General features: G+C 36.7%; 2 protein-coding genes across 2 annotated transcripts; both read right to left on the bottom strand.

Annotated features, from left to right (window-relative positions):
• Positions 1–6,650: 6,650 nt before the first annotated feature.
• Positions 6,651–16,193, bottom strand: LOC149497240 (ABC transporter C family member 10-like). Its single transcript, XM_089720032.1, has 12 exons — positions 16,012–16,193; positions 10,531–12,586; positions 9,976–10,296; positions 9,814–9,900; positions 9,138–9,725; positions 8,886–9,050; positions 8,413–8,707; positions 8,027–8,241; positions 7,633–7,938; positions 7,439–7,502; positions 7,107–7,346; positions 6,651–6,968 (listed from the first exon to the last, which is right to left on the bottom strand). The coding sequence occupies exons 1-12, from the start codon at positions 16,176–16,178 to the stop codon at positions 6,847–6,849; spliced, it is 4,626 nt and encodes a 1,541-aa protein (XP_089576158.1). The 5' UTR covers positions 16,179–16,193; the 3' UTR covers positions 6,651–6,846.
• Positions 16,194–16,683: 490 nt separating this feature from the next.
• LOC149497241 (ABC transporter C family member 10-like) lies at positions 16,684–22,743 on the bottom strand. The gene is made up of 11 exons (XM_089720049.1): positions 20,559–22,743; positions 19,993–20,313; positions 19,829–19,915; positions 19,153–19,740; positions 18,895–19,059; positions 18,422–18,716; positions 18,036–18,250; positions 17,642–17,947; positions 17,448–17,511; positions 17,116–17,355; positions 16,684–16,977 (listed from the first exon to the last, which is right to left on the bottom strand). Exons 1-11 carry the CDS (start codon positions 22,590–22,592, stop codon positions 16,856–16,858), a joined length of 4,437 nt encoding a protein of 1,478 aa, XP_089576175.1. The 5' UTR covers positions 22,593–22,743; the 3' UTR covers positions 16,684–16,855.
• Between the last annotated feature and the right edge of the window lie 2,979 nt (positions 22,744–25,722).

Genomic DNA, 25,722 nt, shown 5'->3' on the forward strand with positions numbered 1-25,722 from the left:
CAATTGAAAATGGATGCGTTAATTGCACGTCAGGCGGTGGACGCGTTGATTACACATCCTCTTTTCTTGTGTGCCTCAACCCAAGGCATACAAAAAAAACGAAGAAGTCTACACAGTTAAGTATAGAGAATTTTAGGAAAGGGTTCTTAAAATTGAGAAAGAGAGAAAAATAGTGAAAATTATAATTTTTGGAGTTTTTTTTTATTTTTTTTGAAATATTTAGAGTGCCACTATTTTTTTGTATAATCTCTTGTACCCACTATTTTTGTTGTGGAAGAATTATTTGGAGTTTTTTCTATGGACGTAGCCTATAACAGTTGAAGGGTGAATCACGTAAATATATGTGTCCCTATTTTTCTGGCATTTACGGTAATTATTTAATTTTTTCCGTGATTGTTATTTCTGGTGGATTCGGTCGTCAATATCCAATACACAATTATTGAAGGTAAATGTGGTAATAGTAATTAAAATTTTTATCGGTGCTATTAACCTTTACCGTCGGTAATTTTATTTTTACTTCTACCCCCGACATTTTCCCGTGGTTAGAGCAGCATTAAACCCATCAACTGATATCAGAGCCTGGTTGAAATTCTGTCAGACTTTTGCTAACGACGGGGCAATGATTAAATTGACAGATTCGAATTATTCAATGTGGAAATCCAGAATGGAGAACTACCTCAATTATAAAGATCTATACAATCCAATTGAAGGTGACAGTGCAAAGCTAGAAGAAATGAAAGAAAAGCAATAGGACAAGATAAAAAAGCAGACATTGGATACAATACGCCAATGGATAGATGCTAGCCCGTACAACCATGTAAGAAATAAAAAAGATCTCCAAATTCTCTAGAAGAAATTAGAGAATATGCACGAGGCTACAAATGCTCAAGGAAAAGTGTTCATGACTCGTAAAGTCATGAACTTGAAGCTATCAAAGGGACGATTAGTTACACAACACCTGAATGATTTTGAAGGACTCGTAACTGAGTTAGCAGTTAGCGGTATGTCCTTGGATGACGAAATGCAAGCATGCCTACTGTTGGGATCTCTACCAGATAGTTGGGATAATTTTGTGGTATCATTGAGTAACTCAGCTCCAAATGGTATGGTAACAATGTCTATGGTAAAGAATAGACTACTCAATGAAGAACTACGAAGAAGAGACGTTGCCAGTACCAGTTCACAAGCCCTTGTCACAGGGAATAGGGGCCGGAGTGGGAGTAGAGGTCTGAGGCATGAAAAGTCAGGTAGTAGATCCAAGTCCAGAGAAATGAGGAAGTGTTACCATTGCGGTAAGGAGGGTCATCTCAAAAGGAATTGTTGTTTACTCAAACAGGAGAATGCAAACCGAAGACAGGAGAATGACAGAAATACATCTGCTACAGTATCAACAAAAGATGGTGAGGTGACTTTAGTCTCTTATGATGCAGATTGCTGTCAAGTCGGAGATACAGATACCAAGTGGATAGTAGATTCCTGTGCTTGATACTACTGTGTTTCGAAAAGGGAATGTTTTTTCACCTATAAAGCAGGAGATTTTGGCATTATTAGAATGGGTAATAATAATGTTTCGCAAATGGTGGGAATCGGCGATGCCTGCGTGAAAACAAGTATCGGGTGCACATTAGCACTTAAAAATGTCAGACATATTTTCGATTTTCGATTGAACCTGTTATCTATTAGTATACTAAACAAGGAAGGTTATCACCATCATACAGGCGACAGTAACTGGAAACTCACCAAAGGGTCTTTGGTGGTCGCGAGAGGAAAATTATGTTGCTCGTTGTATAAGACGCACGCAATAATATGTGCGGGTCAACTAAATACAGTTGGAGATGATACTTCATCAAATTTGTGGCATAGGCGGCTAGCGCACGTTAGTGAGAAATGGTTGAATATGTTGGCTAAGAAGTCCCTCGTCCCATTAGCCAAAGGTTAAATAAACCCTTATGATCATTGTTTATTTGGGAAAGCAACATTTTGCCTCATTTCATAAAAGCTCTAGATGGAAAGACAACAAGTTGGAGTTGGTACACTTTGACGTATGTGGTCCCATGGAGGTGGAATCCCTTGGAGGAAGTAGATATTTTCTAACCTTCATTGATGATTTCTCACGAAAAACATGGATATATATGTTGCGCACAAAGGACCAAGTATTCAAGCACTTTCAGCAATTCCATACGATGGTGGAAAGGGAGACTGGAGTGGCATTGAAGTGTTTGCGCACAGATAATGGTGGTGAATATATCTCTAAGGACTTTAGAGATTATTGTAGTCAGCACGGTATCAGGTATGAAAAGACATTTCCTGGTACGCCTCAACACAACGGCATTGCTGAACGGATGAATCCCACCATTGTTGAAAGAGTCAGATCCATGCTCAAAATGGTCAACTTACCTAAACCATTTTGCGGAGAAGCTGTCAATACTGTTGTCTACCTAATCAACCGACTACCTTCAGCATCTTTGGATTTTGATATCCTGGAGAAGGTCTGGACAAGTAGAAATATTTCATACTCTCACCTGAGGGTATTTGGCTACAAGGCATTTATGCATGTTCTGAAGGAGCGGAGATCAAAGCTTGATGACAAGCCAGTTCCTTGCACTTTTATTGGTTATGGAGACAAAGAGTTTGGCTACAGGTTATGGGACCCAGTGAAAAAGAAAGTTGTCAAAAGCCGAGACGTAGTATTCCATGAGAATGAGATCGTGACATATACAACTTGTGAAAAATCCACAAGTGATGGTGTTGTTGATATTACACTAGGAAGCATTCCTACAGATGATGTCATGAGAAGAGGAATGCCAGAATCAGAACGAAAAGAAGAAGAAGAGCTAGTCGCGGGGGATCAAGAGACGATTGTAGATGATAACAGTGATGCAGAGGGTGTTGAGCAGGGGGGCCAGAGAACCCCGTTTCACCAGAAGGAAGTGAACCACAGTTAAGAAGGTCAACTGGAGAATGCCAACCATCTATAAGGTACCCTAGTTCTGATTATATTTTGATTACTGATGAGGGGGAGCCAGAGGGCTTCCAAGATGTGCAATCTTGTAAAGAGAAAGATTGTTGGACAAAGGCCATGCAAGAGGAGATTAATTCTTTGAAAAAGAATGACACGTATGAGCTGGTGAAACTTCTAAAAGGGAAGAGAAGACTCAAGAACAAATGGGTGTACAAACTGAATAAAAATGATGGCAACCTAGTGAGATACAAAGCTCGACTGATCGTCAAAGGCTTTACTCAAAAGAAAGGTATTGACTTTGATGAGATTTTTTCACCAGTGGTAAAAATGAGTTCTATTCGAGTCGTGCTAGGTTTAGTAGCAAGTTTGAACCTTGAGTTGGAGTAGCTTGATGTAAAGACCGCATTCTTGTATGGGGATCGAAAGGAAGAAATCTATATGGAACAACTAGAAGGTTTCAAGGTCAAGGGAAAAGAGGACATGGTTTGTCACTTGAAGAAGAGCTTGTACAGGTTGAAACAAGCGCCGCGACAATGGTATAAAAAGTTTGATTCTTTCATGGTGAATCAAAGATACAGAAAGACATATGCAGATCATTGTGTATATGTCCAGAAATTCCCTGATGGTAAATTTATCATCCTTCTCTTATATGTTGACAATATGCTAATTGTTGGACCAGACGCATGCATAATTAGCAGGTTAAAGAGTGATTTGTCAAAAGCATTTGACATGAAGGATTTGGGATTGGCAAGGCGAATTCTCGGAAGGGAGATTATCCGAGATAGAAAGTCCTGCAGGTTATGGTTATCACAGGAAAAATATATTGAACGAGTTCTAGAGAGGTTCAATATGAAGAATGCCAAACCAGTTAGCACTCCGCTTGCCGCTCACTTCAAGTTGAGTAAGAAATCCTACCCATCAACAGAGAAAGAAAAAGGAGATATGTCAAATGTTCCATATTCTTCAGCAATCGGAAGTTTGATGTACGCAATGGTATGTACGAGACCAGATATCGCTCATGCAGTTTGCGTTGTAAGCCGATTTCTGTCAAATCCCCAGAAGACACATTGGGAAGCAGTGAAGTGGATTTTCAGATGCCTGAGAGGAACTTCAAAATTATGTTTAACTTTTGGAGGTGAAAAGACTGCACTTGTTGGCTACACAGATGCAGATATGGCCGGTGATCTTGATGAAAGAAAATCTACATCAGGATACCTATTTACATTCTCAGGGGGAGCTATTTCATAGCAGTGGGGATTACAAAAATGTGTTTCTTTATTAACGACTGAAGCAGAGTACGTTGCAGCTACGGAAGCAGGAAAGAAAATGCTTTGGTTAAAGCGGTTCTTTCAAGAATTGGGTGTGTATCAGGAAGAATATACAGTTTATTGTGATAGTCAAAGTGCGTTAGACTTGAGCAAAAATACTATGTATCATGTACGGACGAAACAAATTGACGTAAGATATCATTGGCTTAGATTTGCGTTGAAGAGAAGCAGTTCCAGTTGCGAAAAATTCACACAAACAGAAATGCTGTGGATATATTGACAAAGGTCGTTCTGAAGGAGAAGTTCAAGCCGTGTGTCAAGACAGTAGGGATGGAAAGTCCCACGATATAGTCGGGAGGGAGAGAATTGTTGTGGGGTCCCTTCGACATGTGGGACCCACAGACTTTTGAAAAAAAAAAAAAAAAGGAAAATACATTTTTTTTTCATTGATAAAGAAAATCAAAGAAGGCTGCGCCAACAGTTGAAAATGGATACGTTAATTGCACGTCAGTCGGTGGATGCATTGATTACGCATCCTCTTCTCCTATAAATAGGAGAACTGTGCTTCAACCAAAGGCGTACAAAAAAAATGAAGAACTCTACGCAGTTAAGTGTAGAGAATTTTAGGAAAGGATTTCTAAAATTGGGAAAGAGAGAAAATAGTTAGAATTATAATTTTTAGGGAGTTCTTTTTTTTTTAGAAACGCTTAGAGTGCCACTATTTTTTTGTATAATCTCTTTCGTACTACTATTTTTATAGTGGAAAATTTTTATCCCGTGAACGTAACCCATAACAGTTAAGAATGAACCACGTAAATCTCGGTGTCCCTATTTTTATGGCATTTACGGTAATTATTTAATTTTTACCGGGATTATTATTTTTTGTAGATTCGATCGGCAATATTCAATATACAATTATTAGAGATAAATGTGGTAATAGTAATTAAAATTTTTATCAGCGCTATTAACTTTTACCATCGGTAATTTTATTTTTACTTCTACAACCGATATTTTTCCGCATACTCCATTTGGAATTAGAGCAGCATTAAACCCAACAGATTACCAGTAATTATAATGCGGATAACGATGATTGAGGGGGTGTGTTTTGCATGTGCATTGAAATGTATAAATCGTTTGATTAACAAGTTGTCAAAAGTTTATTAAATAATCAGACGTTGTCCATTTAATTTATCTCATAAAGATGTTCTCTCTTCACATGCGCAAACTGTGAATAATATTATTGCTACATATATTTAAAGAGATTAATATCTTGCTGGTGAGCTTTAAAAAGATTTCAACTATTTTTAACAAGTCACGTTATGCACCTTGACTCAGTTACTCTGAACAATTCCCACATGAGTGGAATTAAAAAAAAATAAAAAACAATCGAAAATCAACTTTAAATAAAATATCAAATCACTCATTCCATCCCAAAATACCTACTCCTTCCTTTCCATTTTTCAAAGCGTCAAAATGTCAAATTCCGTACCAATCATAAGTGAATTATTAAATAAAAGAAACTAATATTCTGAGATGACAGATAAGATGAGACAAGAATCTACAATATTATTGTTAACTAATAAAAAAAAAAAAAAAAATTCAAACTTTACCTTCTACTCATTTGGTGAGGCTTCAGCGTCGCCGTACCCGCAATTTCTGCAGTGTTTACTGCGGAATGCGTCGGCGGCGAGACTGTAGTAGCTATTTTCATGAGCCTCTGCTCATATCCATATTTTTCTGTGTTTTTGTTGTTTTGAGTATCTTGCCTGTTAGGACATTGAACAGTAGCTTGGAGTGGAAGGAGAGAACGCGGGAAAAGAAAGGGGTTTGGACTCTTAAATGACGAGTTTAGCCTTATTGGATTTCTTTACGTATGCGTTACAACTGGGGATATTACTGCGATTTCGCAATTCTCACGGCGCGTTATTTAAAGTGCAAAGTAGAAGGCGGGAAACGTTTCAGCCTGGAGAGAAAAGTTTCCTCCGCTTTCTTTACTTGTATTTGTTTTTTACCGGTGCAACGACGTCGCTTTTCAAAGCGGCAGGCAGCCCATTGATGACGTCGAGTCATCAAAGTAGATTTTTGTAATAACAAGTCCTTTAATTTGTTTTTTATCATTCACCTAAAATATAAAAATAATAATAAGTCCTTTAATATTTGGTTTATATAAATAACCAAAATATAAAATTCAAATAAAAATACATTTAATAAATTAATTAAGATTTGTTAATTAATTTCTTTAAATATATCCTAAATGAAATTTTCAAATATCCAAGTGTATTATTTCTTTCTAAAGTATGATTTGAATATAAAAATTAATATGTATTAGAGAGGAGAATTTAAAATTAATAGTCTTTACCAATGCATAAAAGGCACTTATGAAAATTGTACAACCTAAGAAAAGCAATCTAAGTGTATTGTTCAAAACCAATCATTGTGTCATTAATCACATGCTGTGCATATATCTCTGTGTTCTTGGTTCTATAGTTACTAAGTGCCTAAATGTACAACAGAGACTTATATCAATTCCCAACTTGGAATTCTCCCAACTTACAAAATTAAGCAAAATTACTTAATGTGAAATTGTGCCTACAGTAGCAGTGAAATGATCAATTATCAATCATCTGTGTAGTTCCAACTGCTTGTAGTTGGAGACCAATATTCGTTCACAAGCTGTCCAAATAATGATCCTTCCTTGTTCACCAGCTTCAGTGGCTCATCATACTCCACCAATTTCCCTGTTAATGTTTAAAAAACATACTCTTTTATATTAACAACATATCTAAGGATTATAAAGTTTGGAAATTCATGAACATTACCCTTTCATTGTTCAAGCAACATAGGATTAGGATATACTATGTATCAGTTTAACTCACCATCACTAATGCCAAGCACCATATTGCAGTCCATCACGGTCGGTATTCTGTGAGCCACAGTTATAACAGTGCAGTCTGCAAATTCTGTTCTTATGGTTTTCTGAAGGATAGAGTCTGTCGCGTTATCGATCGAAGCAGTTGCTTCATCAAGAACTAGTATTCTGCTCCGCTTTAATAATGCACGTCCTAGACAAAACAATTGTCGCTGTCCCATGCTCCAATTAGTACCATCTTGTGCAACTGCATCGGTACATGTTAATGTGAGAATGATATGAAATTCTTCTAAGTTCTAACTCAAGCAAAGCATCTGCTATTGCTAATAAAATCCTCACCTAGAGAATCCAGAGCATCTTCTTTTTCTTGAATGGCTGATGCAAGATAACACTTCTCCAGAACCTTTCACATATTCATGAAATGAATTAGGTTATCAAATTAGCAGTTAGATGTTTAGAACCATTCTGCAATAAGTTTTTAGTTTTAACATTTAAGAGCATTGTCCTATTCTAACAATGGCTGATGTTTTTACCTCCCATATTTCTTGATCTGTATGCTCCGATAAGGGGTCCAAGTTGTATCTGACAGAGCCAAGAAAAAGTGTTGGATCTTGTGGGATAATTGAAAAATGAGACCTCAAATCATGAAGTCCAATTGTGGAGATGTCAAGGCCGTCGACTACTATTTTTCCTTCTGTAGGTTCTACCAGACGAAACAAGGCACTGATGAGAGTAGTCTTTCCACTTCCAGTTCTACCAACTATCCCAATTTTGCTTCCTCCTTCAATGGTGCAGCTTATTCCCTGAAGAACTAGTGGAGCATTGGGCTGATATCTAACCTGTTTGATTTCATTTGACATGAGTGCAATAACTTCAATTCTTAATGCTGTGAATAGAAAGGGCATAATTGCATATTCCTATGTTTACCTTCAAGTTACATATTTCCACTTTACCAACAGCAGGCCAATTAGTTGCAGGTCGGTTTCTCTCTATTACTAATGGAGCTTCACTAGGAATATGCATGTACTGCTCCAGCCTTTCTACAGAGACAATTTGATTTGCTAGCAAGCACAGCCATTGGAGAGAGAAGATGAGGAAGATGTTTAATGAAAGGCCATAAGACAACTCCATTCCAATAATCCCTGAGATCAAAGTATTCATAGCCAAGATTTGTTAGAAAATAATGTGTAAAAAACACAAAGAAATACCCGAGTCACTGACAAAGACCTTGCTTATAATAGAATGAAGCGTCAATGTAGTAGTATTTTCGCTTGGGATTTTCATTCAGAGTCAGCTAAAACTATGATACTAACCGGAGGAAGAAGTTCCAAACTGAAGTAAAGCCATGGCAAGAGTTGTGGAGCACAGAACAATTGCGCATGGGATTTCAAGACGTTGGACAAACCACTCATTTGCAGAAATATTGTGAAAGTATGAGCTTGCATTTTTGTCAATCAGGTCAGGATTCTTCGAAAAGAACCGATCTTCCTGCCCAAAAGCTCTGATTATCATACCTCCTGCAATTGATTCAGCAAGGTGGCTTGCAACTGAGGACTTACTGGTGCCATTGATTCGCATCAGCTCTTTTGCAGCAGCAAAATAGTATTTCTATTTCATAAAATAAAAGCAAATAAGAAAATTAATCTTTTAGAATTGTTAGAATTGTCATTCTAAGAACACATTTAAAGAAAAACTTGATATATATTTATTATTCGAGTATGCTTATATGAACTGGAATGGCAATCCAAACAAGTGAAGACTGGTTAGGTTTGGGTGTTACATTTACCTGAAGTTGGATACTTAAAAAAACCATGGGAATTATGACAAATATGACTGGCCAAGTAAAAAAAGCCAAGACAGCAAAATTGCAGTAACTGTTAATGGCTGCCCATACTGCAACTGCCAGTCTAAAAGCCACTTCAGTATCAATTATACTTAAATCAGATGACACCTACAAAAAAAAAAAAAAAAAAAAAAATGATTTCCATGATTTTTTTTTCCAAGAGTTAAAAATGGAAATGAAGTAATAATTTCTTACTCGGCTGAGTATCCTTCCCAGAGGTGTTGAGTCATAAAAGGACATAGGTGCTCGAAAAAGAGAGGTCAGCAATGTAGAGAACATAGACTTCGATGTGCCATAACCTAATAGAACTATAGAGAAGGATCTGAGGAGCAAAAAAATTGCCAAAATACAACCAAGCACCGTGTAAACTGCAAACATGATAACTCTGCTCATATGAGAATTCTGGATATTGGCAGCCAACCAATAATTTTGTATCAGAAGCCCAATTGCAAAAATGATATGGAATATGATTCCCAAAGAGAAGTACAGGAAGCCTTTGCCATGACTCAAGTACTGTTTGTAAGGCTTAAAACCATTGTTTCCTATTTCTCTTTCTTCCTGCTTAATCAATTGATTGTTTAAAGATTCTATTAATTGTTCTTTAACATAAATTTTCTGTATTTCTCCTTTGGAAGACATATGTCTTTTCTCAAAAGCATGCACAACTTGCATTTCAGAACCAACTGCGCTCTTATGCGCATTGACAAGTTCTTGGAATTCTTGACTAGAAGCCAGCAGCTGATCGTAAGTATCTGCTCTTATGATTTCTCCAGCAGACATCAACTTTCAAGAAAATAACAAATACTCGTTAGTCCATTTTGTAAATCCACTGTCAATAGGAGAAGTAGCAATAGTTTTGAAGTTAGCTAACCAAAATGGAATTAAAGGCTGGAAGGAAATCAACTTGATGAGTAACAAGTAACACTGTCTTCCTAAACAATGCTTCCAAGACATAATCCTGCAATAGAGAACTAAGAGAATCACATCATTGAAAAATCGGATTATATATATATATATATGGAAATTAATTTACACTGAATAGGTTGGTTGCTGTATGTGCATCAACAGCACTAAAGGGATCATCTAATAGATATACATCTGCATTTTGATACAGAGCACGTGCAAGTTGAACCCGCTGTTTCTGTCCGCCACTCAGATTAACACCTCTTTCTCCAATTTGAGTGAGGTCTCCAAATGGCAGCATATCGAGGTCCTTGACTAGAGAACACTTGTCGAGGACCTCGTGATATCTTACTGAATCCATTGCAGATCCAAACAAAATATTTTCTCGTATAGTCCCAGTCTGTATCCATGCAGTTTGAGAAACATATGCTACCTTACCATGAACACGAATCTGTAAAAGACAGATTCAGGTCATCAGAAGTGCATACAGAGTAAGATTTTCCATGAATTGGTGCATCTAGAAAGTAAATTCAAATATGTATCATTGAGAAAGGGAAATGTAAAAAAAAAAAAATCATACTGTAATTTTATACCACTAGTTTTCGTATTCTTTTTCCTATAACCTTTTCGTTCACAAGAAAACTCAAACATAACTTGTCCAAACTTTATGCATAGCTGCACTTACTGTTCCGTTAATTTTTGGAACTTCTCCAAGCACTGCAGCCAAAAGGGTTGATTTTCCAGAGCCGACCTCCCCACAAATAGCAACCTTTTCTCCTTCTCGAACTACCAAATTGATATTCCTTAATGAAGCCTTTGTTGCAGAATCAGTATTCCATGATACTTCCGTAGCCCTGATAATAACAGACTCATTAAGCTCTCTGCTGCTGCAATTTATCTTTATATTTCTATTCTGCAACTCTGGTGCTTCAAGAAACTTCACAATACGGTCGAATGAAACTTTTGCCTCAATCAAGGTTCCCACAACATCAGGGATTAACCTAATTGGTTCTTGAACAATGCGCAAACTAGCCAGAAATGTAGACGAACTACTAGCAGAAAGTGGAATTTTGAGGAAATAACATGTCCAGAAAGTAATAGCTGGTATTAGAACTGGAGATGACCAAAACAGAACCAGCTGATACGTTTTTTGTAAGAGAACCCCTATTATCCACTGAATTTCTTCACTCCGTAACTTCTCTATAAAGTTCTTGTAATGTGTCTCCCAAGCATACAACTTCAAGACTTTCATGTTCGCAAGTGCCTCTGTAATAGTCTTGAGCCTGTGATCCTGTGCTTCCATGACCTTCCGTTGATACTTAACCTGCAACTTAATCAATGGATAACTTGCAAGCACTGTTAACAAAATTGCAATTACAGCTGCAAATGTTGCCAGCCCCACAGCATAGTAAACTATAGGTAAAGCAAGACAAAGCTGAAGGCTTGTAGTCCATATCTGATGAAACCAAAATGGAAACTCACCAATTCTATAAGCATCAGCAATTACATAATTCACTATCTCACCAGAAGATTGAGCTACCTTAGCAGCATTGGAGAGTCGTAGTTGCTTGTGATAGATTGCTGCAGAGAGCATAGATCGCACTTGGATCCCAACTAGTCTAGTACGAAAGTACCATTGCCTCTCTGACAAAGATTCTAAGCATTTTACTAAGAGAAGTCCGGCTGTCAAAACATAACCCTCGAATTTAACGTCTGCATCACCTTCAGCAACATCAATGAAGGCCTTCAGAAAAAGAGGACCAGAAGACACAGTGAGTACCTTGATCAATGCAAAAAATCCAGATTTTAGAATTTCCTTCCAATGCAAAGAAATGATTACTGATAGCATGGAAGGAGACTCGGATAATCTTTTCTGTCTCCATCTTGTTAGATGCTCTATGTAAGTTATGTAACAAGTCTTTGCTCGATCTTCCTTCCTTAGTACTGGAATATCTTCATCTTCGAGTATTTTTTCATTACTTTTCTTCATTACTGGATTTAACCACCAAAATGATATTTGACTGAAAATTCCAGCTTTGGCAAATGGAGTAATATTTTCACTTGGCAATGGTTCATAGGAAGCACCAGCGCTGATGCCTGTATAGATGTATTCCTTGAAGCAACAGAAGAGAAACAAGATAGCTCCTGGAAAGTATAGTATGCCCAAAACTAATTGACCCCACACAATACTTTTTTCCATAATAGCTTCCCAAAGATATGAAAAACCGATAAATCCGGACAAAAAAAAGGTGATAATCGAACAAAACTTCAGAGCTGCAATTTGAGAGAGGAATAATTTCTGCTGTATTACTGTTAGATTCAGCAGCAACCATATGAATCCATGGAATGACATTACTAACCATTCATGCACTGGAAAAATGGTATCATCTTTTTTAAGTTTCTCAACAATAATACTTATTCCCAGGCCTAAATAAGCGAAACCCAAAATGCCATTGAACATGGTCGATACATATAGCAGTAGTGGAGAGGAATCCTGAGATTGAGTTTCGGCTGCTAGTAGAAGCTTCCTTGAGACTGATTTACATATCCAAATAGAACAAACAATCAACAAAAGCAGAATATCTACAGAAATTATCAAAATGTGATTGCTACACGAATATGGACTGACTAGTGCGTAAAAGCTCCAACTGCAATTTTTTACAGCATGATTAGAACATTCAATATCATTGCAAAACACAGTCCAAAATCCTTCCTCCATGTTTCTGTGTGACTTGATAAATCTGCAAATTTGAAGATCAGCTGTAATTCAGCACTTAATTTGGAAGAAAACAAATAGGTAAATTAAAGAACATATCCCAAAATTAAAGGGTATAGACAAAGAAGCTTTTCTTAATTCCAATCTGAAAGCTAAAAAGATCATCAAAACGTGTACAAATAATTAATTCTCATTCTTAACTCTTATCTCAGAAAAATTATTATGGTACTTAAGATCATGAATAATGCTATTATAATGCAATTGTAATGCTATTAAGATCATGAATAATGCAACTTGATTATGTTGTGGCTAATTCCGGCACGTGGGACCCACATGCTTTTGAAAAAAAAGAGAACACATTTTTGTGTTTGATAAAAAAAATCAATGAAGGTACCAACAATTGAAAATGGATGCGTTAATTGCACGTCAGTCAGTGGACGCGTTGATTACAAATCCTCTTTTCTTGAGTGCCTCAACCAAAGGTGTACAAAAAAAAACGAAGAAGTCTACACGGTTAAATATAGAAAATTTTAGGAAAGGGTTCTTAAAATTGAGAAAGAGAGAAAAATAGTGAAAATTATAATTTTTAGAGTGTTTTTTTTTTTTTTGAAACATTTAGAGTGCCACTATTTTTTTGTATAATCTCTTTTGTACCCACTATTCGGAGTTTTTTCCATGGACGTAGCCTATAACAGTTGAAGCGTGAACCACGTAAATCTCTGTGACCCTATTTTTCTGGCATTTACGTAATTATTTAATTTTTTTTTCCGTGATTATTATTTCTGGTGGATTCGGTCGTCAATATCCAATACACAATTATTGAAAGTAAATGTGGTAATAGTAATTAAAATTTTTATCGGCGCTATTAACCTTTACCGTCGGTAATTTTATTTTTACTTCTACCCCCGGCATTTTCCCGTGGTTAGAGCAGCATTAAACCCATCAACTGGTATCAGAGCCTGGTTGAAATTCTGTCAGACTTCTGCTAACGACGGGGCAATGATCAAATTGACAGATTTGAATTATTCAATGTGGAAATCTAGAATGGAGAACAACCTCAATTATAAAGATCTATACAATCCAATTGAAGATGACAGTGCAAAGCCAGAAGAAATGAAAGAAAAGCAATAGGAAAAGTTAAAAAAGCAGACATTGGGTACAATATACCAATGGATAGATGCTAGCCCATACAACCATGTAAGAAATAAAAAAGATCTCCAAATTCTCTAGAAGAAATAAGAGAATATGTACGAGGCTACAAATGCTCAAGGAAAAGTGTTCATAACTTGTAAAGTCATGAACTTGAAGCTGTCAAAGGGACGATCAGTTACACAACACCTGAATGATTTTGAAGGACTCGTAACTGAGTTAGCAGTTAGCGGTGTGTCCTTGGATGACGAAATGGAAGCATGCCTACTGTTGGGATCTCTACCAGATAGTTGGGATAATTTTGTGGTATCATTGAGTAACTCAGGTCCAAATGGTATGGTAACAAGGTCTATGGTAAAGAATAAATTACTCAATGAAGAACTACGAAGAAGAGATGTTGCCAGTACCAGTTCACAAGCCCTTGTCACAGAGAATAGGGGCCGGAGTGAGAGTAGAGGTCTGAGGCATGAAAAGTCAGGTAGTAGATCCAAGTCCAGAGAAATGAGGAAGTGTTACCATTGCGGTAAGGAGCGTCATCTCAAAAGGAATTGTTGTTTACTCAAATAGGAGAATGCAAACCGAAGACAGGAGAATGACAGAAATACATCTGCTACAGTATCAACAAAAGATGGTGAGGTGACTTTAGTCTCTCATGATGCAGATTGCTGTCATGTCGGAGATACAGATACCGAGTGGATAGTAGATTCCAGTGCTTCATACTACTGTGTTCCGAAAAAGGAATGCTTTTCCACCTATAAAGCAGGAGATTTTGGCATTATTAGAATGGGTAATAATAATGTTTCGCAAATGGTGGGAATCGGCGATGCCTACGTGAAAACAAGTATCGGGTGCACATTAGCACTTAAAAATGTCAGACATATTTTCGATTTTCGGTTGAACCTGTTATCTATTAGTATACTAAACAAGGAAGGTTATCACCATCATACAGGCGACAGTAACTGGAAACTCACCAAAGGGTCTTTGGTGGTGGCAAGAGGAAAATTATGTTGCTCGTTGTATAAGACGCACGCAATAATATGTGTGGGTCAACTAAATACAGTTGGAGATGATGCTTCATCAAATTTGTGGCATAGGCGGCTAGCGCACGTTAGTGAGAAAGGGTTGAATATGTTGGCTAAGAAGTCTCTCATCCCATTAGCTAAAGGTAAAATAAACCCTTGTGATCATTGTTTATTTGGGAAAGCAACATCGTGCCTCATTTCAAAAAAGCTCTAGATGGAAAGACAACAAGTTGGAGTTGGTACACTTTGACGTATGTGGTCCCATGGAGGTGGAATCCCTTGGAGGAAGTATATATTTTCTAACCTTCATTGATGCTTTCTCACGGAAAAACATGGATATATGTGTTGCGCATAAAGGACCAAGTATTCAAGCACTTTCAGCAATTCCATACGATGGTGGAAAGGGAGACTGGAGTGGCATTGAAGTGTTTGCGCACAGATAATGGTGGTGAATATATCTCTAAGGACTTTAGAGATTATTGTAGTCAGCACGGTATCAGGCATGAAAAGACATTTTTTTGTGGATTCGATCGGCAATATCCAATATACAATTATTAGAGATAAATGAGGTAATAGTAATTAAAATTTTTATCAGCGCTATTAACTTTTACCGTCGGTAATTTTATTTTTACTTCTACGACCGATATTTTTCCGCATACTCCATTTGGGATTAGAGCAGCATTAAACCCATCAGATTACTAGTAATTATGATGCGGATAACGATGATTGAGGGGGTGTGTTTTGCATGCGCATTGAAATGTGTAAATCGTTTGATTAACAAGTTGTCAAAAAGTTTATTAAATAATCAGAGGTTGTCCATTTAATATATCTCATAAAGATGCTCTCTCTTCACATGCGTCAAACTGTGAATAATATTATTGCTACATATATTTAAAGAGATTAATATCTTGCTGGTGAGCTTTAAAAAGATTTCAACTATTTTTAATAAGTCGCGTTATGCATCTTGACTCATTGGCTAACTCGGTCTAACTTACTCTGAACAATTTCCACGTGAGTGGAATTAAAAAAAATAAAAAACAATCGAAAATCAACTTTAAATGAAATATCAAATCACTCATTCCATCCCAATGAGAATGACATAAAAAAAAAACCTACTCCTTCCTTTCCATTTTTCAAAGTGTCACAATATCAAATTCCGTACCAATTAAAGTGAATTATTAAATAAAAGAAATTAATATTCTGAGATGACAGATAAAATGAGACAAGAATCTATAATATTATTATTAACTAATAAAAAAAAAAAAAATTCAAACTTTACCTTCTACTCATTTGGTGAGGTTTCAGCGTCCCCGTACCCGCAATTTCTGCAGTGTTTAATGCGGAATGCGTCGGCGGTGAGATAATACTAGATGCTTTCGTGAGCCTCTGCTCATAATCCATATTTTCTGCGTTTTTGTTGTTTGAGGATTTTGCCGGTTTGGACATTGAACAGTAGCTTGGAGTGGGATGGAACGCGGGAAGAAAAAGGGCGTGGATTCTTAAATGATGAATTTAGCCTTATTGTTGCGTTTCAGATTGGACGGAAAAGTTTCCTCCGCTTTCTTTTCTCGTCTTTTATTTGTTGCTACGAGGTTGCGTTCAAAACGACATGTCGTGTCACCAAAGTAGATTTTTTAAAATTTTTGTTATTAATATTAATTCCTTTAATTTTTTTTTTATCATTCACCTAAAATATTAATCCAATCAGTCCTTTAATATTTGGTTTATATAAATAACCAAAATATAAAAATTCAAATAAAAATACATTTAATAAATTAATTTCTTTAAATATATCCTAAATGAAATTTTCAAATATCCAAGTGAACTTTAACGTAGAACTCCATTAAATTTCTTTCTAAAGTATTATTTGAATATAAAAATTAATATGTATTAGAGAGGAGAATTTAAAATTAATAGTCTTTGCCAATGCATAAAAGGCACTTATGAAAATTGTACAACCTAAGAAAAGCAATCTAAGTGTATTGTTCAAAACCAAGCATTGTGTCATTAATCACATCAGAAACTTATATAAATTCCCAACTTGGAATTCTCACAACTTACAAAATTGAGCAAAATTAATTAATGTGAAATTGTGCCTGCAGTAGCAGTGAAATGATCAATTATCAATCATCTGTGTAGTTCCAGCTGCTTGTAGTTGGAGACCAATATTCCTTCACAAGCTGTCCAAATAATGATCCTTCCTTGTTCAACAGCTTCAGTGGCTCATCATACTCCACCAATTTCCCTGTTAATGTTTAAAAAACATACTCTTTTATATTAACAACATATCTAAGGATTATAAAGTTTGGAAATTCATGAAAATTACCCTTTCATTGTTCAAGCAACATAGGATTAGGATATACTATGTATCAGCATAACTCACCATCACTAATGCCAAGCACCATATTGCAGTCCATCACGGTCGGTATTCTGTGAGCCACAGTTATAACAGTGCAGTCTGCAAATTCTGTTCTTATGGTTTTCTGAAGGATAGAGTCTGTCGCGTTATCGATCGAAGCAGTTGCTTCATCAAGAACTAGTATTCTGCTCCGCTTTAATAATGCACGTCCTAGACAAAACAATTGTCGCTGTCCCATGCTCCAATTAGTACCATCTTGTGCAACTGCATCGGTACATGTTAATGTGAGACTGATATCAAATTCTTCTAAGTTCTAACTCAAGCGAAGCATCTGCTATTGCTAATAAAATCCTCACCTAGAGAATCCAGAGCATCTTCTTTTTCTTGAATGGCTGATGCAAGATAACACTTCTCCAGAACCTTTCACATATTCATGAAATGAATTAGGTTATCAAATTAGCAGTTAGATGTTTAGAACCATTCTGCAATAAGTTTTTAGTTTTAACATTTAAGAGCATTGTCCTATTCTAACAATGGCTGATGTTTTTACCTCCCATATTTCTTGATCTGTATGCTCCGATAAGGGGTCCAAGTTGTATCTGACAGAGCCAAGAAAAAGTGTTGGATCTTGTGGGATAATTGAAAAATGAGACCTCAAATCATGAAGTCCAATTGTGGAGATGTCAAGGCCGTCGACTACTATTTTTCCTTCCGTAGGTTCTACCAGACGAAACAAGGCACTGATGAGAGTAGTCTTTCCACTTCCAGTTCTACCAACTATCCCAATTTTGCTTCCTCCTTCAATGGTGCAGCTTATTCCCTGAAGAACTAGTGGAGCATTGGGCTGATATCTAACCTGTTTGATTTCATTTGACATGAGTGCAATAACTACAATTCTTAATGCTGTGAATAGAAAGAGCATAATCGCATATTCCTATGTTTACCTTCAAGTTACATATTTCCACTTTACCAACAGCAGGCCAATTAGTTGCCGGTCGGTTTCTCTCTATTACTAATGGAGCTTCACTAGGAATATGCATGTACTGCTCCAGCCTTTCTACAGAGACAATTTGATTTGCTAGCAAGCACTGGAATTGGAGAGAGAAGATGAGGAAGATGTTTAATGAAAGGCCATAAGACAACTCCATTCCAATAATCCCTGAGATCAAAGTATTCATAGCCAAGATTTGTTAGAAAATAATGTGTAAAAAACACAAAGAAATACCCGAGTCACTGACAAAGACCTTGCTTATAATAGAATGAAGCTTCAATGTAGTAGTATTTTCGCTTGGGATTTTCATTCAGAGTCAGCTAAAACTATGATACTAACCGGAGGAAGAAGTTCCAAACTGAAGTAAAGCCATGGCAAGAGTTGTGGAGCACAGAACAAGTGCGCATCGGATTTCAAGACGTTGGATAAACCACTCATTTGCAGAAATATTGTGAAAGTATGAGATTGCATTTTTGTCAATCAGGTCAAGATTCTTCGAAAAGAACCGATCTTCCTGCCCAAAAGCTCTGATTATCATACCTCCTGCAATTGATTCAGCAAGGTGGCTTGCAACTGAGGACTTACTGGTGCCATTGATTCGCATCAGCTCTTTTGCAGCAGCAAAATAGTATTTCTATTTCATAAAATAAAAGCAAATAAGAAAATTAATCTTTTAGAATTGTTAGAATTGTCATTCTAAGAACACATTTAAAGAAAAACTTGATATATATTTATTATTCGAGTATGCCTATATAAACTGGAATGGCAATCCAAACAAGTGAAGACTGGTTAGGTTCGGGTGTTACATTTACCTGAAGTTGGATACTTAAAAAAACCATGGGAATTATGACAAATATGACTGGCCAAGTAAAAAAAGCCAAGACAGCAAAATTGCAGTAACTGTTAATGGCTGCGCATACTGTAACTGCCAGTCTAAAAGCCACTTCATTATCAATTATACTTAAATCAGATGACACCTACAAAAAAAAAAAAAAAAAAAAAAAAAAAAATGATTTCCATGATTTTTTTTTCCAAAAGTTAAAAATGGAACTGAAGTAATAATTTCTTACTCGGCTGAGTATCCTTCCCAGAGGTGTTGAGTCATAAAAGGACATAGGTGCTCGAAAAAGAGAGGTCAGCAATGTAGAGAACATAGACTTCGACGTGCCATAACCTAATAGAACTATAGAGAAGGATCTGAGGAGCAAAAAAATTGCCAAAATACAACCAAGCACCGTGTAAACTGCAAACATGATAACTCTGCTCATATGAGAATTCTGGATATTTGCAGCCAACCAATAATTTTGTATCAGATGCCCAATTACAAAAATGATATGGAATATGATTCCCAAAGAGAAGTACAGGAAGCCTTTGCCATGACTCAAGTACTGTTTGTAAGGCTTAAAACCATTGTCTCCTATTTCTCTTTCTTCTTGCTTAATCAATTGATTGTTTAAAGATTCTATTAATTGTTCTTTAACATAAATTTTCTGTATTTCTCCTTTGGAAGACATATGTCTTTTCTCAAAACCATGCACAACTTGCATTTCAGAACCAACTGCGTTCTTATGCGCATTGACAAGTTCTTGGAATTCTTGACTAGAAGCCAGCAGCTGATCGTAAGTATCTGCTCTTATGATTTCTCCAGCAGACATCAACTTTCAAGAAAATAACAGATACTCGTTAGTCCATTTTGTAAATCCACTGTCAATAGGAGAAGAAGCAATAGTTTTGAAGTTAGCTAACCAAAATGGAATTAAAGGCTGGAAGGAAATCAACTTGATGAGTAACAAGTAACACTGTCTTCCTAAACAATGCTTCCAAGACATAATCCTGCAATAGAGAACTAAGAGAATCACATCATTGAAAAATCAGATTCTATATATATATATTTATGGAAATTAATTTACACTGAATAGGTTGGTTGCTGTATGTGCATCAACAGCACTAAAGGGATCATCTAATAGATATACATCTGCATTTTGATACAGAGCACGTGCAAGTTGAACCCGCTGTTTCTGTCCGCCACTCAGATTAACACCTCTTTCTCCAATTTGAGTGAGGTCTCCAAATGGCAGCATATCGAGGTCCTTGACTAGAGAACACTTGTCGAGGACCTCGTGATATCTTACTGAATCCATTGCAGATCCAAACAAAATATTTTCTCGTATAGTCCCAGTCTGTATCCATGCAGTTTGAGAAACATATGCTACCTTACCATAAACACGAATCTGTAAAAGACAGATTCAGGTCATCAGAAGTGCATACAGAGTAAGATTTTCCATGAATTGGTGCATCTAGAAAGTAAATTCAAATATGTATCATTGAGAAAGGGAAATGTAAAAAAAAAAAAAAAAAAAAAAAATCAAAATGTAATTTTATACCACTAGTTTTCGTATTCTTTTTCCTATAACCTTTTCTTTCACAAGAAAACTCAAACATAACTTGTCCAAACTTTATGCATAGCTGCACTTACTGTTCCGTTAATTTTTGGAACTTCTCCAAGCACTGCAGCCAAAAGGGTTGATTTTCCAGAGCCGACCTCCCCACAAATAGCAACCTTTTCTCCTTCTCGAACTACCAAATTGATATTCCTTAATGAAGCCTTTGTTGCAGAATCAGTATTCCATGATATTTCCGCAGCCCTGATAATAACAGACTCATTAAGCTCTTTGCTGCTGCAATTCTGCTTTATATTTCTATTCTGCAACTCTGGTGCTTCAAGAAACTTCACAATACGGTCGAATGAAACTTTTGCCTCAATCCAGGTTCCCACAACATTAGGGATTAACCTAATTGGTTCTTGAACAAGGCGCAAACTAGCCAGCAATGTAAACGAACTACCAGCAGAAAGTGGAATTTTGAGGAAATAACATGTCCAGAAAGTAATAGCTGGTATTAGAACTGGAGATGACCAAAACAGAACCAGCTGATACGTTTTTTGTAAGAGAACCCCTATTATCCACTGAATTTCTTCACTCCGTAACTTCTCTATAACGTTCTTGTAATGTGTCTCCCAAGCATACAACTTCAAGACTTTCATGTTCGCAAGTGCCTCTGTAATAGTCTTGAGCCTGTGATCTTGTGCTTCCATGACCTTCCGTTGATACTTAACCTGCAACTTAATCAATGGATAACTTGCAAGCACTGTTAACAAAATTGCAATTACAGCTGCAAATGTTGCCAGCCCCACAGCATAGTAAACCATAGGTAAGGCAAGACAAAGCTGAAGGCTTGTAGTCCATATCTGATGAAACCAAAATGGAAACTCACCAATTCTATAAGCATCAGCAATTACATAATTCACTATCTCACCAGAAGATTGAGCTACCTTAGCAGCATTGGAGAGTCGTAGTTGCTTCTGATAGATTGCTGCAGAGAGCATAGATCGCACTTGGATCCCAACTAGTCTAGTACGAAAGTACCATTGCCTCTCTGACAAAGATTCTAAGCATTTTTCTAAGAGAAGTCCGGCTGTCAAAACATAACCCTCGAATATAACGTCTGCATCACCTTCAGCAACATCAATGAAGGCCTTCAGAAAAAGAGGACCAGAAGACACAGTGAGTACCTTGATCAATGCAAAAAATCCAGATTTTAGAATTTCCTTCCAATGCAAAGAAATGATTACTGATAGCATGGAAGGAGACTCGGATAATCTTTTCTGTCTCCATCTTGTTAGTTGCTCTATGTAAGCTATGTAACAAGTCTTTGCTCGATCTTCCTTCCTTAGTACTGGAATATCTTCATCTTCGAGTATTTTTTCATTACCTTTCTTCATTAATGGATTTAACCACCAAAATGATATTTGACTGAAAATTCCAGCTTTGGCAAATGGAGTAATATTTTCACTTGGCAATGGTTCATAGGAAGCATCAGCGCTGATGCCTGTATAGATGTATTCCTTGAAACAACAGAAGAGAAACAAGATAGCTCCAGGAAAGTATAGCATGCCCAAAACTAATTGACCCCACACAATACTTTTTTCCATAATAGCTTCCCAAAGATATGAAAAACTGATAAATCCGGACAAAAGAAAGGTGATAATCGAACAAAACTTCAGAGCTGCAATTTGAGACAGGAATAATTTCTGGTGTATTACTGTTAGATTCAGCAGCAACCATATGAATCCATGGAATGACATTACTAACCATTCATGCACTGGAAAAATGGTATCATCTTTTTTAAGTTTCTCAACAATAATACTTATTCCCAGGCCTAAATAAGCGAAAGCCAAAATGCCATTGAACATGGTCGATACATATAGCAGTAGTGGAGAGGAATCCTGAGATTGAGTTTCGGCGGCTAGTAGAAGCTTCCTTGAGACTGATTTACAAATCCAAATAGAATAAACAATCAACAAAAGCAGAATATCTACAGAAATTATCAAAATGTGATTGCTACACGAATATGGACTGACTAGTGCGTAAAAGCTCCAACTGCAATTTTTTACAGCATGATGAGAACATTCAACATCATTGCAAAACACAGTCCAAAATCCTTCCTCCATGTTTCTGTGTGACTTGATAAATCTGCAAATTTGAAGATCAGCTGTAATTCAGCACTTAATTTGGAAGAAAACAAATAGGTAAATTAAAGAACATATCCCAAACTTAAAGGGTATAGACAACGAAGCTTTTCTTAATTCCAATCTGAAAGCTAAAAAGATCATCAAAACGTGTACAAATAATTAATTCTCATTCTTAACTCTTATCTCAGAAAAATTATTATGGTACTTAAGATCATGAATAATGCTATTATAATGCAATTGTAATGCTATTAAGATCATGAATAATGCAACTTGATTATGTTGTGGGTAATTCCGGCACGTGGGACCCACATGCTTTTGAAAAAAAAAGAGAACACGTTTTTGTCTTTGATAAAAAAAATCAAAGAAGGTACCAACAATTGAAAATGGATGCGTTAATTGCACGTCAGGCGGTGGACGCGTTGATTACACATCCTCTTTTCTTGTGTGCCTCAACCAAAGGCGTACAAAGAAAAACGAAGAAGTCTACACAGTTAAGTATAGAGAATTTTAGGAAAGGGTTCTTAAAATTGAGAAAGAGAGAAAAATAGTGAAAATTATAATTTTTGGAGTGTTTTTTTTTTTTTTGAAACATTTAGAGTGCCACTATTTTTTTGTATAATCTCTTTTGTACCCACTATTTTTGTAGTGGAAGAATTATTCGGAGTTTTTTCCAAGGACGCAGCCTATAACAGTTGAAGGGTGAACCACGTAAATCTATGTGTCCCTATTTTTCTGGTATTTACGATAATTATTTAATTTTTTCCGTGATTATTATTTCTGGTGGATTCGGTCGTCAATATCCAATACACAATTATTGAATGTAAATGTGGTAATAGTAATTAAAATTTTTATCGATGCTATTAACCTTTACCGTCGGTAATTTTATTTTTACTTCTACCCCCGGCATTTTCCCGTGGTTAGAGCAGCATTAAACCCATCAACTGGTATCAGAGCCTGGTTGAAATTCTGTCAGACTTTTGCTAACGACGGGGCAATGATCAAATTGACAGATTCGAATTATTCAATGTGGAAATCCAAAATGGAGAACTACCTCAATTATAAAGATCTATACAATCCAATTGAAGGTGACAGTGCAAAGCCAGAAGAAATGAAAGAAAAGCAATAGGACAAGTTAAAAAAGCAGACATTGGGTATAATACGCCAATGGATAGATGCTAGCTCGTACAACCATGTAAGAAATAAAAAAGATCTCCAAATTCTCTAGAAGAAATTAGAGAATATGTACGAGGCTACAAATGCTCAAGGAAAAGTGTTCATGACTCGTAAAGTCATGAACTTGAAGCTGTCAAAGGGACGATCAGTTACACAACACCTGAATCATTTTGAAGGACTCGTAACTGAGTTAACAGTTAGCGGTATATCCTTGGATGACGAAATGCAAGCATGCCTACTGTTGGGATCTCTACCAGATAGTTGGGATAATTTTGTGGTATCATTGAGTAACTCAGCTCCAAATGGTATGGTAACAATGTCTATGGTAAAGAATAGACTACTCAATGAAAAACTACGAAGAAGAGACGTTGTCAGTACCAGTTCACAAGCCCTTGTCACAGAGAATAGGGGCCGGAGTGAGAGTAGAGGTCTGAGGCATAAAAAGTCAGGTAGTAGATCCAAGTCCAGAGAAATGAGGAAGTGTTACCATTGCGGTAAGGAGGGTCATCTCAAAAGGAATTGTTGTTTAATCAAACAGGAGAATGCAAATCGAAGCCAGGAGAATGACAGAAATACATCTGCTACAGTATCAACAAAAGATGGTGAGGTGACTTTAGTCTCTCATGATACAGATTGCTGTCATGTCAGAGATACAGATACCGAGTGGATAGTAGATTCCAGTGCTTCATACTACTGTGTTGCGAAAAGGGAATGATTTTCCACCTATAAAGCAGAAGATTTTGGCATTATTAGAATGGGTAATAATAATGTTTCGCAAATGGTGGGAATCGGCGATGCTTGCGTGAAAACAAGTATCGGGTGCACATTAGCACTTAAAAATGTCAGACATATTTTTGATTTTCGTTGAACCTGTTATCTATTAGTATACTAAACAAGGAAGGTTATCACCATCATACAGGTGACAGTAACTGGAAACTCACCAAAGGGTCTTTGGTGGTGGCGAGAGGAAAATTATGTTACTCGTTGTATAAGACGCACGCAATAATATGTGCGGGTCAACTAAATACAGTTGCAGATGATACTTCATCAAATTTGTGGCATAGACGGCTAGCGCACGTTAGTGAGAAAGGGTTGAATATGTTGGCTAAGAAGTCCCTCATCCCATTAGCCAAAGGTAAAATAAACCCTTGTGATCATTGTTTATTTGGGAAAGCAACATCGTGCCTCATTTTAGAAAAGCTCTAGATGGAAAGACAACAAGTTGGAGTTGGTACACTTTGACGTATGTGGTCCCATGGAGAAGGAATCCCTTGGAGGAAGTAGATATTTTCTAACCTTCATTGATGATTTCTCACGAAAAACATGAATATATGTATTGCGCACAAAGGACCAAGTATTCAAGCACTTTCAGCAATTCCATACGATGGTGGAAAGGGAGACTGGAGTGGCATTGAAGTGTTTGCGCACAGATAATGGTGGTGAATATATCTCTAAGGACTTTAGAGATTATTGTAGTCAGCACGGTATTAGACATGAAAAGACATTTCCTGGTACGCCTCAACACAACGGCATTGCTGAACGGATGAATCGCACCATTGTTGAAAGAGTCAGATCCATGCTCAAAATGGTCAACTTACCTAAACCATTTTGCGGAGAAGCTGTCAATACTGTTGTCTACCTAATCAACCGACTACCTTCAGTATCTTTGAATTTTGATATCCTGGAGAAGGTCTGGACAAGTAGAAATATTTCATACTCTCACCTGAGGGTATTTGACTACAAGGCATTTATGCATGTTTTGAAGGAGCAGAGATCAAAGCTTGATGACAAGCCAGTTCCTTGCACTTTTATCGGTTATGGAGACGAAGAGTTTAGCTATAGGTTATGGGACCCAGTGAAAAAGAAAGTTGTCCAGAGCCGAGACGTAGTATTCCATGAGAATGAGATCGTGACATATACAACTTGTGAAAAATCC

Source organism: Jatropha curcas, chromosome 4 (assembly GCF_041381405.1).
Source record: "Jatropha curcas cultivar XTBG-Jc1 chromosome 4, XTBG_Jcur_1.0, whole genome shotgun sequence".
Classification (NCBI taxonomy): Eukaryota; Viridiplantae; Streptophyta; class Magnoliopsida; order Malpighiales; family Euphorbiaceae; genus Jatropha; species Jatropha curcas.

Excerpts from the sequence above, each read along its gene's own strand:
- LOC149497240 (XM_089720032.1), bottom strand. The coding sequence starts at position 16,178 with ATGTCCAAACCGGCAAAATCCTCAAACAACAAAAACGCAGAAAATATG. Across the intron at positions 12,587-16,011 it reads CCTCACCAAATGAGTAGAAG|ATTTATCAAGTCACACAGAA; the intron begins GTAAAGTTTGAA and ends TCAAATTTGCAG. Across the intron at positions 9,051-9,137 it reads TGGGAAGGATACTCAGCCGA|GTGTCATCTGATTTAAGTAT; the intron begins GTAAGAAATTAT and ends TTTTTTTTGTAG.
- LOC149497241 (XM_089720049.1), bottom strand. The coding sequence starts at position 22,592 with ATGGAGGAAGGATTTTGGACTGTGTTTTGCAATGATGTTGAATGTTCT. Across the intron at positions 18,251-18,421 it reads GTTTGGAACTTCTTCCTCCG|GGATTATTGGAATGGAGTTG; the intron begins GTTAGTATCATA and ends CTTTGATCTCAG. Across the intron at positions 16,978-17,115 it reads GGTGCTTGGCATTAGTGATG|GGAAATTGGTGGAGTATGAT; the intron begins GTGAGTTATGCT and ends AAACATTAACAG.